The sequence below is a fragment of the Vitis riparia genome, chromosome 18, assembly GCF_004353265.1.
Source record: "Vitis riparia cultivar Riparia Gloire de Montpellier isolate 1030 chromosome 18, EGFV_Vit.rip_1.0, whole genome shotgun sequence".
Lineage (NCBI taxonomy): Eukaryota > Viridiplantae > Streptophyta > Magnoliopsida > Vitales > Vitaceae > Vitis > Vitis riparia.
This window is the reverse complement of record NC_048448.1, coordinates 37,771,397-37,788,424: the sequence shown is the minus strand read 5'-3', so window position 1 is coordinate 37,788,424 and position 17,028 is coordinate 37,771,397. Positions and strand designations below refer to the sequence as shown.

Below are 17,028 nucleotides of genomic sequence, written 5' to 3'. Positions count from 1 at the left end.
AAATTCTACTTTGTGATTTGTTCTTTTTTTCTTTTGCTTGGTATTTTGATTCATACACTTTATTGCTTTCAAATTAATTTCTTTTATATAAAACTAATCTCAAAATCCCATTTTCCTTAAAAATTCATTTCAAAAATTCATTTAGAGTTTCTTAGAGTCAAAAGATCCCCTTAACAATCCATTTCAAAAATTCATTTAGAGTTCTTAGAATCGAAATCTCATTTTTTAAAATAATGTGCAACCATGTTTTGATCGGTTCACATCTTTCAAATAAAATTACAGTTTTGAATAAAACACGAATCAAAGCTTGTGGTCCCAAATAAATGGGATAATTCTAAGCTAAATTTGTGTATATCAATTGGGGAATTGGTGAAACCCCTACATAAGAAAATCTTTTCAAAAATTATTTTTGTTGCCACTTTTGTCACTTGTTGAAATTATGTCTATCTTTTTTTAGGAACTGTATACAAGATGAGTGTGATAATTAGTGTTTTCATATACTTTGATAATTTTTGCTATACTAATTAGATAACGAGCATGCTAGGATTTCTATATTTTATTATTTATTATCTAACCCTTCATGTCTTATGGAAGCGCATTGTAAGTTATCTATGTTATCCAGGTACGTCCCTTATCACCGACTTTCTAAATTTTGTAAACAATCATGTCACTATGAAATATGCATATGTTTGATAACCCTTAGGTGCTTAGATGTATGCTAGATTTGCTATGATTAAATACATGTTGTATGCTATACTTCTATACTAACTTTAATGTCTTGTGATAGCGCCTAAGAAGCAGTCCAGGTACGTACCCTAAATCTTCTTCATGATTGTGATTGGTTTTCCTGCTAAGCATGCTATTTTTCGAAATCACCTAGCCTACTTAGGTATCCATGATTAATCGGTTAATTGCTATATTTCCCCCAACTTAGTCAGTAGAGACCTCTTTAGGGCTTAGAGGGGTGCTACCTCCTAGAGGTACCTTCCCAATAAGTAACCTGATCCCCGGACCTAGACTCGGGTTTTTCAAAGACATGCCTTTTCCAAAAATTATGGAGTCACATTTTAGGGTTTTTCTTTCTTGTTTTATTTTCCCTTTAAAATAAAAATAAAATAAGTGGCGACTCCGACTTTTCCAAAAACAACATTTTCATTAAATAAAAGCGAGTCTCGCTGATCGAGTGGGGGCGCACGTGAAAAATGCGGGTCTACAAAGAACTTGCAACTCTGGAAGAGTTCCCAACCAATGGGGAAATGTATCATTTATCTTATTATTCCCAAGGTCTAGAACTTCAAGTTTTCTGCAAATGATCAAAGATCGAGGTAGTAGGCCTTCCAATTGATTACCATTGAAGTCAAGATTCCTAATAGAGTTGCCCTTTAAAAATGTTTGAGGAATGATGCCATGAAATCGATTCCTTCCTAAATTCAAAACAGAGAGATATTTGCTAAAATTCCCCAAACAAAGAGGAAGCATGCCACTCAAGTTGTTATTAGACAAATCAAGAATCCTCATGGAACTCGCTTTGCAAATCAACGATAAGATTTCTCCACTCAATTTGTTATGGGAGACTGAAAAGAAAAATGTAGAATTTGGAGGAGTTGGAAATGGTCCTTGCAACAAGTTGGAATGAAGATCTAGAATATATAATTTTTCCCATGGGAGCATCTCAAACCCACTTATTAAGTTATAAGAGAGATTCAAGTACTGCAGTGTATTCTTTCCCATATTCCATGACCATATTCCACTAATGTTATTGTTTGAAAGGTCTAGACTCTCAATGTAGGGTAACATGGACTTGGAATCGTTGGACGTTGTCAATGAGAGCATGTTGTTTGAGAGATCAAGCGAAGTGAGGTTTTTAAGTTTTCCAAAGTTGCTTGTCTCCAAAACGCCACTGAAGTTATTTGAAGAAAGAAAAAGATATCTAAGGTTTATAAGCTTAAATATTGAACCTGGAATTGACCCATGCAACTCATTCATACTCAAATCAATATACTCCAATGAATCAAATTGGAATTCACCAATTTGACCAGTGAGTTTGTTATGACTGAGATCTAACTGCACCAATGATGACATAGTATACAACCAAGATGGTATTGTCCCGTTGAACATGTTAAAGTTATCAGAGAAATATAAGTCCTGAAGGTTTGTGAGATTTCCAATTGATGGTGAAAGCTGCCCACTAAAATTGTTGCTAGCAAGTCCTAATGAAATTAAATTTCTAAAGTTATTAAAAAAATTAATAACCTTAGAAATTTTACCACTAAAATGATTCCTATCGAGGTGCAAAGCAATGATTTGTGTAAGGTTGCCTAGTGAAGCAGGAATGGAACCTGAGAACTCACAACCGGGCAGAGCCAAAACCATTAAAGACTTTAGATTTCCAATTGAAGAAGGGATGGACCCTGAGAATCCACAATTGTGGAGAACCAAAATCTTTAAAGACTTTAGATTACCAATTGAAGCGGGAAGCTCTCCACTGAAATTTTTGGATGATAAATACAACTCCGTAAGGGAATTGTTCTCACTGAATTGTGGAAAGGTTCCACTAAGACCATTATTCCACCGTAAGTCGAGAACCTCGAGTTTCGGAAGGTGAATGTCATGGTCAGGGAATCTCCCATGCAATGCACCATCAAGGAGATCTAATGATACCAAAGAAGCCCAATTTAGCAAGAACTTAGGAAAAATTGAAGAGATGGAAATACCTCCAAGGTGAAGCTTTTGCAATTTGGTTAAATTTTGAACTAGAGAATCGAAGCCATGCGGGGCAAATTCTGTGTCAATATTCCAAGAGAGATCAAGTGAAACCAAGTTGGAGAGGTGAGAGATTTTTGGTGAAATTGGGCCTGAAAATTCAGAGTCACAGAGATTGAGATGCGTCAAGCTTGAGAAACGACCAAACCCAGCTGAAATAGAGGACCCACGAAAGTTGTTGAAAGCCAAGTTGAGCCTTTGTAAATGAGGAAGATGGAAGAGGGTAGTGTTGGAATGGATGGTGCCAAAGAGCCAACTGCAACTGAGGTCCAGCTCAATTACATGGCCTGTCACCCAATCACATGTGACCCCATCCCATGAGCAGCAATCACTACCCTTCTTCCAAGACTCTGTTTTGGGATAAAAAGTGACATCATAGTAATCGCAATACCAAGAACTGGAATTATCAATAGAAAAGGATTGCTTAAAGTGGAGCAGAGCAATGGCCTGGTGATGTGGGCACAGTTTGGTGGAATTAGAGAAAGAGAAAGAGGAGGAAAAAAGTTGAGAAAACGAGAGGAAGAAAAGAAAACAGAGGAGGAGGAGGAGTTTAGACATCATTCTTCCGAAAGCAATTGAGAGAGAGTGGTGGGATGAGAGAAATGGTGATGAATACACCCCAATTTATATGCAAATAATTCACGGTGGAAACTTCATGGAAATTTTGTACTTAAACAGAAAAACCCAAACAAAACCTTTCTTGTTACAATTTCCAAACACATCAACTGTTGTGTCCTTTGAAAGGGAAGCTGCAAGCTACTTTTTTTGTTGTTAAAATTTGTGAAAACACAGAAACCAATAATAAAAATAAAATAGATGAAATAAAAAAAATCAATATCAATTATCTTTTAAAATTTTAAAATATAAAATATATGTATAACTATAAATTAAATTATTTAAATATTTATACATTTTCTATTATTTTGTAAGGTGAAAAATGAAGAGAAAATAAATGTTAAAAAACATGTTAAAAACTTATTTATTACTATTTTTTTGTGTATTTATCTTCTTTATACTTCTTTTCCTATATTTATGAAATTTTCCAACATTCTCATAAAATAGTAGGAAGTTCATCTAAATGTTTCTTGCCAATGTGATTTTTTTTTTTTTTTTTTTTGCCTTTTTCACCTATCTTAGAAAAAAAAAAATTAAACCACTAACTTATCGAATCTATACCTAACACGCTTTGAATTTGGATTGTTAAAATGTATGAAGGCATTTAAGTAATTGAATAAAAATACAAAGAAATAAGATCTATTAAAAAACATGTGATAATTTAAAAAAAAAAATTGATAATTCAAAAAATATTTTCAAATCCATATAGAAGGGAGGAATCAAAAGGGAGGAATCAAATAGGAAGTTGTCATTTGAATAAACAATTTTAACACTTGAATTAAATGTCTTAAAAAATATCATAGATTTGGAAATAGTTTTTGAAATGTCATATTTAGAAGAAAAAAAACTATTTTTTAATATATTATAGTTTTTGTCAAAATTCTCAAACAAATGAAAATAAAGGTCTTTTGGCTATGCTCCGTTATTTTCATGGTATTTATATGTTCTAATTTTTTATTTTAAATTACTTTTAAAAATTAATAGACTCATCAATGAATCTAATGTCACGTTATTTTCGGTTTATTCGCTGAGTGAGAAAACTTTATAAAAATATTGGAATTAATTATATAAAATATATAGTACAAAATAAATGACTTGACAAGACATGTTTTTTGACTTTGACTTCCATGAGTTGAGAAAGTGACAAAGCTAGCTAGGAGTTCACGGCAAAGATATTTTCTTACTAAAGCATCTTTTACAAAAATAAAAAAAAAATATAAAAAAGAGACTATAAATTATTCTCCAAAATTATCCATCAAGTCTTCTACGTAAAACAAAAAGGTTCATGAGAAAGCATGAACCATTGACTTAGAGTCAATAATGAAAATTAATAACTTGGGAGAAAATAGAACAGAGGAGCATGAGAGGGCATAGTTGGAATTCCTGCATATCAATTACTATGACCCAAAGAGCTGGACTTCTATGACTCAGTCTGGTCATGGCTGAATTTGCAAGGTTAAAGTAGAATAATAATGTTTTATTGATCAAATAAATGAAAGGAGAAACTCAAACCAAAGCACTCGTTTTTCTAACCATTTTGTTTTTCATGAAAGAGAGATAAAAACATTTTTTTTTTTTTTGGTTTAAATAAAAAAATAAATTTTTTTAAAAATAATATTAGGTTGTGTTTGGTTTATAAAAAGTATTAAAGAAAATACTAAGAAAAATAAAAGGAAATAAGAAATGACATAAAATTAAAAAAAAGAATATAAATTTAAAGGTGATCAATTATTTTTATATTCTTTTTTTCTTCGATTATCTAAAAATTGTAAAAACAAATACAAATATTTATAACTTTGACCACGATGGTAGATGAAAAAACAAAGGAAATGGGTAGGAGATTATATTTACTGTTTTTTTTTTTTTTACATATCCATATAAACACCTGCAATGAAACATGAAATATTGATGTAGTTACCATTTTCTTTTTATTAGCCTTTATTGTACAATAAAATATTTTTAATTTTATTTTTCTCTTTTCTTTATTCCTTTTAAATTTGATACCATCCTATGGTAATAATTAAGTGATAAAAGAAAATAATTTCTGTCTTGTAAGTTAGTATTACTGATAGTAGAATATCACAAGATTTTTGGTAATATTATTTGTGTAAAAAGTTTGAAAATGAAATTACCCCCTTGGATCGAAGAAAATATTAAAAAGATTAAAATTAAAATAAAAAGAAATTTAATAGTAATTATTTGATTTAATTTAAAATTGCAAAGAAAAATAACAATTCAAATTATTAAAATATTCATATCTTTTCAAAAATTTTATTTTTTGTTAAAGATAAAAGAGAAGAAAAAATAAATTTTAAAAAAATATGTAAACAAACTTATTAATTATAAATTTATTTCTTTTTTATTTAAAACCATAATATTATTAGCACTAGCACCCACCATAAATAAAACCGTCTGGGACCTTATTTTCTATGAATCATAAATTCATAGAAACTTCCCATGTCTCATTTTTCAACCATTGCTTTTTTACTTTCTTTTCTTATCTTTGATAATTCGAAACTTCTTAAACAAACAAAATAAATGACTCGATGAAACATGTTTCTTGACTTTGACTTCTATGAATCAATAAAATGACAAAACTATCTAAGAGTTTGTAACACCGTAAAGATTTTTTTTTTCTAAAGCATCTTTTGTAATAAATAAATAAATCATCTCCAAAATTATTAATTGAGTCTTCTAAATAATTAATTTAAAGAGAAAATTTATATCTATTAACTTAAAGATAGTGATCAGTCACTAATTACATTAATAGTAAAGTTATGAAACCTTAACCAATCAATTCCCTCTTAAGACCATAAAAAATCCATGAAAAATTAGATTAAGGATTTTAGTTATTCCAAAATATCCTAATTAATGATATTGGTAGTTTACACTATTGTACTTGTGGCCTTTAGCCAAATAAATAATGTGACAAGTAAATCTGGAAATAATTATATAGATTGTTGCCACTTTAATGATTAAAGGATATAGTTAAAAAGTAATTAATGTAAATTAATTATTTTCTTTGAAAAGTGATATATTAGTAAAGAAAGGATGATAAATAAAAAAGGAATAAAAAACAAAATTGTCATTTGAAAGAAGTGGAGTATTTTTTCAAATTTGCCATATCTTGTTCTTGATCATCTTTCCACGAAACTGTGTAGAAGCATCAACCATTGACCAGGCGTCAATAATAAAAAGTGATTTCTTAAATTGGACCACAACAAGGCTCTCGTAATGAGACACAATTTTGTGGAATTAGACAAAGATAAAGGAAATATCTTGAGAAAATAGAGCAGAGGAGCATAAGAGGGCATAGTTGAAATTTCCTGCATATCAATTACTATGACCTAGAGAGATTGACTTCTATGACTCACCAGAGTCAAGGCTGAATTTAAAAGTTTAGAGTATAATAATCTCCTATGAATTAGAGAAATGAAAGGAGGCAACTCAAATTAAAGCACTTGGTTTTCTAACCACTTTGTTTCTCGTAAAAGAGAAATAATAACATACTTTTGTTTTTTGATTTAAATAAAAAAACAAGATTTTTTAAAAAAAAAAAAAAAACAAGTTTTAGGGTGTTTGGTTTCTAAAAGGTCACCATAAATTTGTTTGGGCTCCACTCCTCACATTATTGGTGTGGAGAAGGAGTCTACAAGTGGAATTTAATGCACCAACCAAGTATGACTTTGAATAAAACCGTGTGGGTCCTAATTCATAATAATTTGTTTTATGTAGGCATACTACTTGTTTGGATTAGCCCATTCTATTCAAACCTAATATGATATTTATATGAAATTAAATATCAATATCAAGGTTTAAGTTAAGGTTTTTTTTTTTCTATATTTAATTTGGGTTAGACCTGGACAAAGATTCTAATTTAACTTAAACTTGATTTAATATTTTTATAATATTTGTAACCTATATTATCCTATATAATAATATTATTATTTTTAGATTTTTTAAGGAAAATATCATATTATAATTATATCATATATATTTTTTATTTTTTAAAAATATATAAATTTATTTATTTATTTATTTTTGTTATTATCTTGAAATTTTATCTCATTTACTATTTAAATTTTGGTACAAATATATATAAATTCTTTTCTAAAAAAAATATTGTTGATGGATTTTGAATCATATGAGTGAACTCAAATCTAAATCACTTACCTAATCTTAACATAAGGTTAGAAAAATGAGATATTGCCTTTACAGTCATCATAATCTATTTCTTGAATCGTTCAATTAAACCATAAAGAGATTAAAGTGATACTAATTTTTCAAATTGATTAAGTAGATTGTAGTTTAAAATAAATAACTTGATGAAACATGTTTCTCATAATCTATTTCTTGAATCCTTCAATTAAACCATAAAGAGATTAAAGTGATACTAATTTTTCAAATTGATTAGGTAGATTGTAGTTTAAAATAAATAACTTGATGAAACATGTTTCTTGACTTTGACTTCTATGAGTCAAGAAGTCACAAACAAGGAGTTTGCAACACGGCAAATAAATTTTCTTTATAAAGAATCTTTTGCCAATAAAAAATAAAAACCACAAATCATCCTCCAAAATTATCTACTAAGTCTTCTAAGTAATTAATTAAAAGAAAATTTTATATCTATCAACTTAAAGATAATGACCGACTATAATTGGATCAGTAATAAACTTTTTAGAACCTTGACCAATCAATTTCCTCTTTAGGTCATAGAAGTCCATGAAAAATTACATTAAACATTTTAGTTATTTCAAAATATCCTAATTAAAGTATATTGTTAGTTTATAACCTCTAGTCATAAATAATGTGACAAGTAAAGTAAATAGGGTAAATCAAATGTTCTCCCTAAAACTTTTATTGAAACATTTTTAAAAGTGATACATTAGTAAATAAAGTATGATAAAAAGTATATATATATATATATATATATATATAAGTGACATATCTTATTTTTTTAATTCATTATATCTTCTTTTCAATGCTTCAAGTGAAACCCATGGAAATATTGTTCAAAATTAGAATGACAATGTCTTGGTCATCCAACACAAAAATGTGTGAATTCCTTTTTTTAATAATGTTGAAATATAACATAAGAATATATAAGAAAACACCAACCATTGACTTAGGGTGGGAAAAGTATTTACTAATTTCACTCTTTTCCGTGAATATGATAATATTTCTAGAGTTTACTATGTGATAGAGCAATTTAGATGGTAGGGCCCAAAGAAGACTCGCAAAATTCTTTGCATATTAATTTCATTGTAGTTAACAAGTCTTCAATTTCTAAAATGGAAGTTTATCTTTACCTACCCAGAGGGGGAAAAAAATATACCAAGCATAATGAAAAACCAACAAAGATTTTGTCTTCTTAAAAATAAACACATTACAAATCAAGAATATTGTTAGTTTACTGTTGTACTTGTGGCCTCTAGCCAAATAAATAATGTGATGAGTAAGAGCTCATTTGGGAGTGATTTTAGAAAACGTTTATAACATTTTTAATGCTTGAAGGATAAAAAATTTTAAGTAATAAAAATATTAAAAATGTTTCATAAAATCATTATCAAACGGGTTCTAAATATGAAAACAATTATATAGATGGTTGCCACTTTAGTGATTAAAGGATATAATTAAAAAGTAATTAGTGTAAATTAATTATTTTATTTGAAAAGTGATATATTGGTAAAGAAAGTATGATAAATAAAAAAGGAATAAAAAACAAAATTGTCATTTGAAAGAAGTGGAGTATCTTTTTCAAATTTGTCATGTCTTCTTCTTGATCATCAACCATTGACTTGGCGTCAATAATGAAAAATGATTTCTTAAACTGGGCCACAACAAGGCTCTGGTAATGAGGCACAATTTTGTGGAATTAGACAAAAATAAGGAAATATCTTGAGAAAATGGAGCATAAGAGGGCACTGTTGGAATGTCCTGCATATCAATTACTAGGGTCAAGGCTGAATTTAAAAGTTTAGAGTAGAATAATAATCTCCTTTGAATTAGAGAAATGAAAGGAGGCAACTCAAATCAAAGCACTTGGTTTTCTAACCACTTTGTTTCTCGTAAAAGACAAATAATAACATAGTTTTTTTTATTTAAATAAAAAACAATATTTTTAAATAAAAAAACAAGTTTTAGGGTGTTTGGTTTCAAAAAAGTATTAAAGAAAATACCAAGCAAAGAAAATCAAAAGAGATAAAAAAAAAATTGTGAAACCAAGGTTTGGTTAATCTTGATTTTGATGATAACAAAACAAGGTTTAGAACTAATGATTATATTTCAAGTGTGATTAGGCAAGACGATTTCCAAAGTGACAATCACAAAGACAAATCAAGCCAAGAAGAAATCATGAAGAAGAAGACCACCTCAAAGAGAAGTATTTTTCAAGACCCAAACTTCATAAAATCTCTTTGTAAGGTTGTTGGTGCACTAGGATTTTCATGTATTACATTCTTTACTTATGCACCAAAATCATCCAAGAGTTATTTTGTTTTAAAAATCTTAAGAATTTAATGATTTCATGTTTTCAACTAAAACCTTGTATTAAATATTTTTCAAACTTGTTTTAAAATGTTTTAAGTTGAAAAAGGTTGGGTGTTGAACCAAAAAATGGTTCAATTGGTCAACCACCGGTCGAGGGAAGCCAAAAAGTTTCTCTCTTTCTTAGTGGCCTTCTCTTCCCGGTCAAGGTCCGGTTAAGGCTTAACGGTCACCTGCCAAGCATTTAATGCTAACGGCTAGTTAACCGGTCGACCCCTAACTCGATCGGTCGAACCCTCAAACGGCTAGTTTGGCTTTTCTCTTCTATAAAAAGGCTTCAATCTTCATTGTTTAAAAAGTTTTACCTTCTCAAACCTTTCTTGAATATATTTAAGCCTTGAAAGAGTGTTTTTGAGTGCACCATTGTTCTAAAACTTGCATATCCTTAGTGCACCTTTCAATCCTAGTTTTCTTGTATCATTTAAGCTTAAAGTTCTTGTGCTAGGATTTTTGTGAGATCATTTAATTGTAAATCTTTGAGATGAAGTTTTTCAAGAGTGGGATATCTCTTGAGAAGTGTAAAGGGTGTTTAGAGCCAAAAGTCCAAGAGGGTGAATTGGAATCATAATCCAATTGTATTGCTTGAAAGTTTGGTTTGGAAGCCTTAAAATAGTGGAACCTCAAGCTTGAGATTGAAGCTAGAGGAGAGTGGATGTAGGTCGGGTTGCACTGAACCACTATAAACTCTTGTGTTTGCATTCTCTCTTCCCTACTCTTTAATTTATATGCAATTGTTTTTATATTGCTTATTATATATACTTGCATATAATTGTCTCTTACATTCACATAGTTTAAATTTGTAAAAAGAGACCATCACCCTATTCACCCCCCTCCCCCCTAGGGTGATTACCATAGGTTGGATTAGCCTAATTTTCCCTACAAAAATGATAAAAAATTTTAAAAATAGATTTAAATGTGATAAATTATTTTTATATTCTTCTTTAAACTCATTTCACTTTTTTTTTCTTCTATATAAAGATTAAATGAATTAAAAATAAATAAATCTATAATTAATTTTAATTATATTTATTTTCTCTTATATTTTTTTTATAATAAACAAACATGAGAAAAAAAAAATTTAACATTTTTTTCTCTTATATTTATTATATTTAATTATAAATTAAACCTTGTTTAATGCCCATTACAACTATGAAAAGTTGGCTAGTGAATTGGGATTGAGAAAACTCAAAAACGCAGAGAATACTAAAATTAGACCAGCAATTGTATACTATTAGTGATGATGGTACCAAATTGCCTCCCATTGAATTGAATCGGGTTGGCCCAGGTCAAGTCAATAGGCCCAAATTCAGACCCAATAAGACGTGTGCAGTTTGGGCTGTACTGAGCTTTGAATCGTGTTCTAGGCCCAAATCTAAATTTGAGAAGGCCCAAATCCACCTATCTCCTCAAACTTGCTCAATCCAAATGCGTTTGCTTTCATCTTATAAATCTAATCAAAATTAGAAAATGCGAACTACCTATAGATTTAATCACAACGAACACACAAATAAGAAATATTAATATTTATTTATTTATTTAAAAAATAGTGGAAGTAACTAAATTTAAAAAAAATGAAAATAAAGCATGTGGCAGTAGTGTGGACCCCACTCAAGATTGTATACATTTGGCTGTTTTTTTAAATTTACAATTGAAGCTGAGTTTAATAATAAATAAAAGAGATAAGGTGATCAGTTGAATTTTTATATAATAAAAATTAATTTTGAAAATTAATTTTATTAGATTAAATTTCTATACATATTAAAATAAAAATGTGAATGAAAATGGATTCAATTTTTTTTTTTTTTATTTATGATTTTAGTTCCAGATTTTTTAAATAGAAAGTGAAAATAAAAATAAACTTTATTATTATAACGCCAAAAAATATCATTGGGTTTTTTTTTATCAAAATAAATATTAAAATTTTATTTCTTCGAATTAATAATAAATAATAAATTCAAAAAAAGTTATGGTAAATAACAACATTTTTATTAAATAATCAAGTATTATATTTTAAAAATCACACTATTCATAATAAATTAATAATATTTATTTATTTATTTATTTATTTATTTTGATAAAAAGATACGAGTATAAATTCATGAATATTAGAAACAAATTTCCGAAATCACCAACTTTTAAAAATGAATATTAGAATTTATAATTTTTTTATTAAAATCAATAATACTATTTTTAAAAATTACAATGCATACTAATATTTTTAAAATAAATATTAATATTTTAAAATGGTAAGAGATAAATATAACATGAATGAATATTAGTTTGTTTAAATGAATAATTATAAAAAAAAGTGCTTTTTCTTTATTGATTTTGTGCACTATCTTCAACCTTATTTATTAAAGTCATATTGATTGAAAAATGTTAAATTATATAATTTATTTATGTTTTTTTCTTCAAATATCTATAGCAATTATAGAATTGATTTAAATATTTAACATAGATCACTAACAATGATATTCTTTCAAATGAAAAGATATCAAGTGGTCCTTTCGTAAATTTTTCTTTTCCATAATGTGATAGTTGACATTTCTCAATAACATATATTTGAAAAATGATTTCCAATGAAATACCAATTGAGCTTTGGTTGCAATGGTTATGCCTTGTCGTGGTCTAAACTTGGCCTGGTCGCAGCTACTACACATGTTTTAATCAAATAAAATACTAGTTGTTATAATATACCCATACATATTTAATATAAACAAATTATTGTTCTTTCCCTATATAATAATAAAGTATGAATTATTGGAAAAAAAAAGGGTGGTGTTTGGAAACACTTTTGTCTTTTGTTTTTTGTTTTTAAACTCTTCTATAAAATCTAGTCATTTTTTTAGCAAGAAAGGAGATTTATCTTATATTTTCTAAAAGATTTTTTAAAATTTTTAAAACTTCGTGTTCTTAAATTTTAAAAAAAAAATTTTAAAATTAGTTTTGAAAGCATAATGTAAGTCCCCACTTGTATAAAAGTTTTGTTTTTTTTAAAAGAATAAAAATTAGAAGTATGTCCAAATTCTTACTAAGTCTTTAATATCCAATAGTGTTTGATTAATCTCTAAAATATAGAAATTGCTCTTTGATGAATTTTAAGTTATCATGTTGATTTGAAAAATATTGAACCTAATGACTATTGCATTGTCACAAAAAAGAAAAAAAGGGAAAAAGAAAATAACATTATTTTAATTTTACAAACAATATTACACTTTTATAATAACAAGTAGATTATTTACTAACAAATGTAAAATCTATTTGTAAAACATAACACAAAATACAATGCAATTGGAATGTGCTAGTTCCTTCTTGCTCCTCTCTTGCAAGTGCATCTTTTAGACCTTTTGATCTTCTTGTGAATGTTCTCTTCAACCATCGTTGCCAACCATTTAGGTTTCTCAGTTGAGAAAATGAGACACCCAAGAGAAAAGCCAATTGCCAATCCACATCCATATCCCATCAATGTGATTTTCCAATCAAATCCACCTTCAAACTCTGCATCCACTTCTTGTGAAGGCTCTAGTGTTTCATCAGTTGTGCATTTCTTCAACAATGGAAATCCACATAGCCCTGAGTTCCCGTTGTATGAATCATTTTCAAATGTATCAAACTGATTACCTCGAGGTATAAATCCAGTTAGATGGTTTTGGGAAAGATTCAAAACTTCAAGAAATGTTAAACTTGTTAATTCTTGAGGAATTCTTCCAATGAGCTTGTTTGAAGAAAGGTCCAATGATTCAAGCAACTTCAAATTTCCGAAAGATGATGGAATATGTCCTGTAAGGTTGTTATGGGATAAATTGAGCCCTCGAAGTGAATTAAGATTTCCAATGGACTCTGGAATCTCTCCTTGGAATTTGTTGCTTGATAAATCAATTGTTGTGAAAGCCTTCAAGATCTTCACAAATTCAATCTCCAATCCCTTGATTGTCACCATGACGGAATCTTGATAATAATATTCTCCCATATATTTTCTTGTCATGTTGCGTTCATCTACATTCATTGTCGCTTTCAAACTTCTCAAATACATTTCAGGCAAGTCACCCTCGAAATCATTGTGAGCAAGATCAATGATTCTTAGGCTCATGAATGGGGATTTGATTTTGGAACGCCCTATATGACCATGGAAACTATTAGAACGCAAAACAAGAACTTGCAACTTTGGAAGAGTTCCCAACCAATGAGGAAATGTATCATTTATCTCATTATTCCCAAGGTTTAGAACTTCAAGTTTTCGACAAATGATCAAAGATCGAGGTACTAGGCCTTCCAATTGATTATCGTTGAAGTCAAGATTCCTGATAGCATTGCCCTTTAAAAATGTTTGAGGAATGATGCCATGAAATCGATTCCTTCGCAAATTCAAAACAGAGAGATATTTGCTAAAATTCCCCAAACAATGAGGAAGCATGCCACTCAAGTTGTTACTAGACAAATCAAGAACTCTCATGGAACTCACTTTACAAATTAGGGGTGAAATTTCTCCACTCAATTTGTTATGGGAGACTGAAAAGAAAAATGTAGAATTTGGAGGAATTGGAAGTGGTCCTTGCAGCAAATTGGAATGAAGATCTAGAATTTGCATATTTTTCCATGGATGCATCTCAAACCCACTTATTGAGTTATAAGAGAGATTCAAGTACCATAGTGTATCATTTCCCATATTCCATGACCATACTCCACTAATCTTATTGTTTGAAAGGTCTAGGCTATCAATGTTGGGTAAAATGGAGTTGGAATTGTCGGACGTTGTCAATGAGAGCATGTTGTTTGAGGGATCAAGCCAAGTGAGGTTTCTAAGTTTTCCAAAGTTGCTTGTCTCCAAAACACCACTCAAGTTATTTGAAGAAAGATGAAGATGGCTAAGGTTCACAAGCTTAAATATTGAACTTGGAATTGACCCATGTAACTCATTCATACTCAAAACAATAACCTCCAATGAATCACATTGGAATTCACCAATATGACCGGTGAGTTTGTTATGATCGAGATATAATACCACCAATGATGGTAGAGTATACAACCAAGATGGTATTATCCCATTGAATAAGTTATATCCTAAGTCGACATAGGATAGACTTAAAAACCCATTTACAGGAGAAGGAATGACTCCTTCTAGCTGATTATCATACAAGTCTAAGTCCTGAAGATTTGTTAGATTTCCAATTGATGATGGAAGCTGACCACTGAAATTGTTGCCATGAAGGTGTAATGAAATTAAATTTCTAAGGTTATTAAAAACATTTGGAATTTTACCACTAAAAAGATTCTCATTGAGGTTCAAGGAAGTGATTTGTGTAAGGTTCTCTAGAGAAGCAGGGATGGACCCTAAGAATTCGCAATTGGAGATATACAAAGTCTGTAAAGACTTTAGATTGCCAATTGAAGCAGGAAGCTCTCCACTGAAATTTCTGGATGATAAATACAATTCCATGAGGGAATTGTTCTCACTGAATCGTGGGAAGTTTCCACTGAGATCATTATTTTCCAGTAAGTTGAGAACCTCAAGTTTCGAAAGATGAATGTCATGGTCAGGGAATCTCCCATGCAATCCACAGGCAGAGAGATCTAATGATATCAAAGAAGACCGATTTAGCAAGGAATTAGGAAAAACTGAAGGGATGAAAATACCTCTAAGGTGAAGCTTCTGCAGTTTGGTTAAATTTTGAACCAGAGAATTGAAGCCATGCGGGGCAAACTCTACTCCATAATTCTCAGACAGATCGAGTGAAACCAAGGTGGAGAGGTGAGAGATTTCTGGTGCAATTAGGCCTGAAAATCCAGAGTAGGAGAGATTGAGATGCATCAAGGTTGAGAAGCGGCCAAACCCAGCTGAAACAGAGGAGTAATTGAAGTCATTGAAAGCAAGGTTGAGCCTTCGCAGGCGAGGAAAGAGGAAGAGGGTACTATTGGAATGGATGATGCCAAAGAGCCAGCTGCAACTGAGGTCCAGCCCAATTACATGGCCTGTTACCTTATCACATGTGACCCCATCCCATGAGCAACAATCACTACCCTTCTTCCAAGACTCTGTTTTGGGATAAGACGTGACACCATAGCTATCGCAATCCGAAGAACTGGAATTTTTGATAGAAAATGATTGCTTAAGCTGGAGCAAAGCAAGGGTCTGATCATGAGGGCATAATGGTTTAGTGGAATTCGAAAAAGAGGAAAGAAGTTGAGAGCATGAGAAGAAGAAAATAAAACAGAGGAGGAGTTTAGACATCATTCTACCCAAAATCAATTGAGAGAGTGAGGTGGGATGAGAGAAATGGTGATGAGTATTTCTTCACTTTATATGAAAATGATTCACTCTAACTTTACCCTACTCTTCTTCGCTATGGAAAACTTCTTGGAAATTTCCAACTCAAATGGGGGACCAGAGAAGACTTTATTGTTAAAATTTCTCATTATAGAAAGACCACAATGTTACGTTGGTTGGTCTTTTGATATAAATAAAAATAATTTTTTTTTTCATAAAACAAATTTTAAATTTTATATCTCACATGTTAATCCTACCAAACCAACATAATCTAATTATATAAAAATTTTCATATATGATGATTAGACATAACTTAAAAAGAGAAGATAAAATATGAATTATTTTAAATTTTAAAAATAATATTCAATCCTAATAATTTGTCTTTTAATTGAATTTAAGTTGAGTTTAATGACTTTCCTTAATCTACTTAAAATAACTTCAACAATCTTAAAGAAAGGTCTTCTCGGAAATTTCCAGCTTAAACAGGAGCAATCAAAGAAGACCTTTCTTGTTACAGTTTCCAGCTCATTAGAGTTTTAATTATTATATTTTATCAGCACTGGTATAGATTGGGACTGTAAAAAATAAAAAAGAAAAAGAAATAAAATCAAAATACATCCTGTAGATTTGAAGTAGAAAAATGAAATTTTATAAATAAGATAAATGAAACCAGAGCACTTAGTTTCAGGGCACACTGGCCTTCATAACAAAGAAAGCAAAAAGAAAAATTTCTTATTAGTCTTTTTAAAAATTAATAAATAAATTTCATAAACAAAATTATTATAAAAGGTAAAATTCCACATTCCAAGAATTAACAAATTAAAGCTACATACTCATAC

At 29.7% G+C, this 17,028-nt stretch overlaps 1 protein-coding gene across 1 annotated transcript; it reads right to left on the bottom strand.

The window, feature by feature from the left end:
- Positions 1-13,096: 13,096 nt before the first annotated feature.
- On the bottom strand, positions 13,097-16,153 carry LOC117905832 (receptor-like protein 9DC3). The gene is made up of 2 exons (XM_034818695.1): positions 15,559-16,153; positions 13,097-14,040 (listed from the first exon to the last, which is right to left on the bottom strand). The coding sequence occupies exons 1-2, from the start codon at positions 16,151-16,153 to the stop codon at positions 13,226-13,228; spliced, it is 1,410 nt and encodes a 469-aa protein (XP_034674586.1). The 3' UTR covers positions 13,097-13,225.
- Positions 16,154-17,028: the final 875 nt, after the last annotated feature.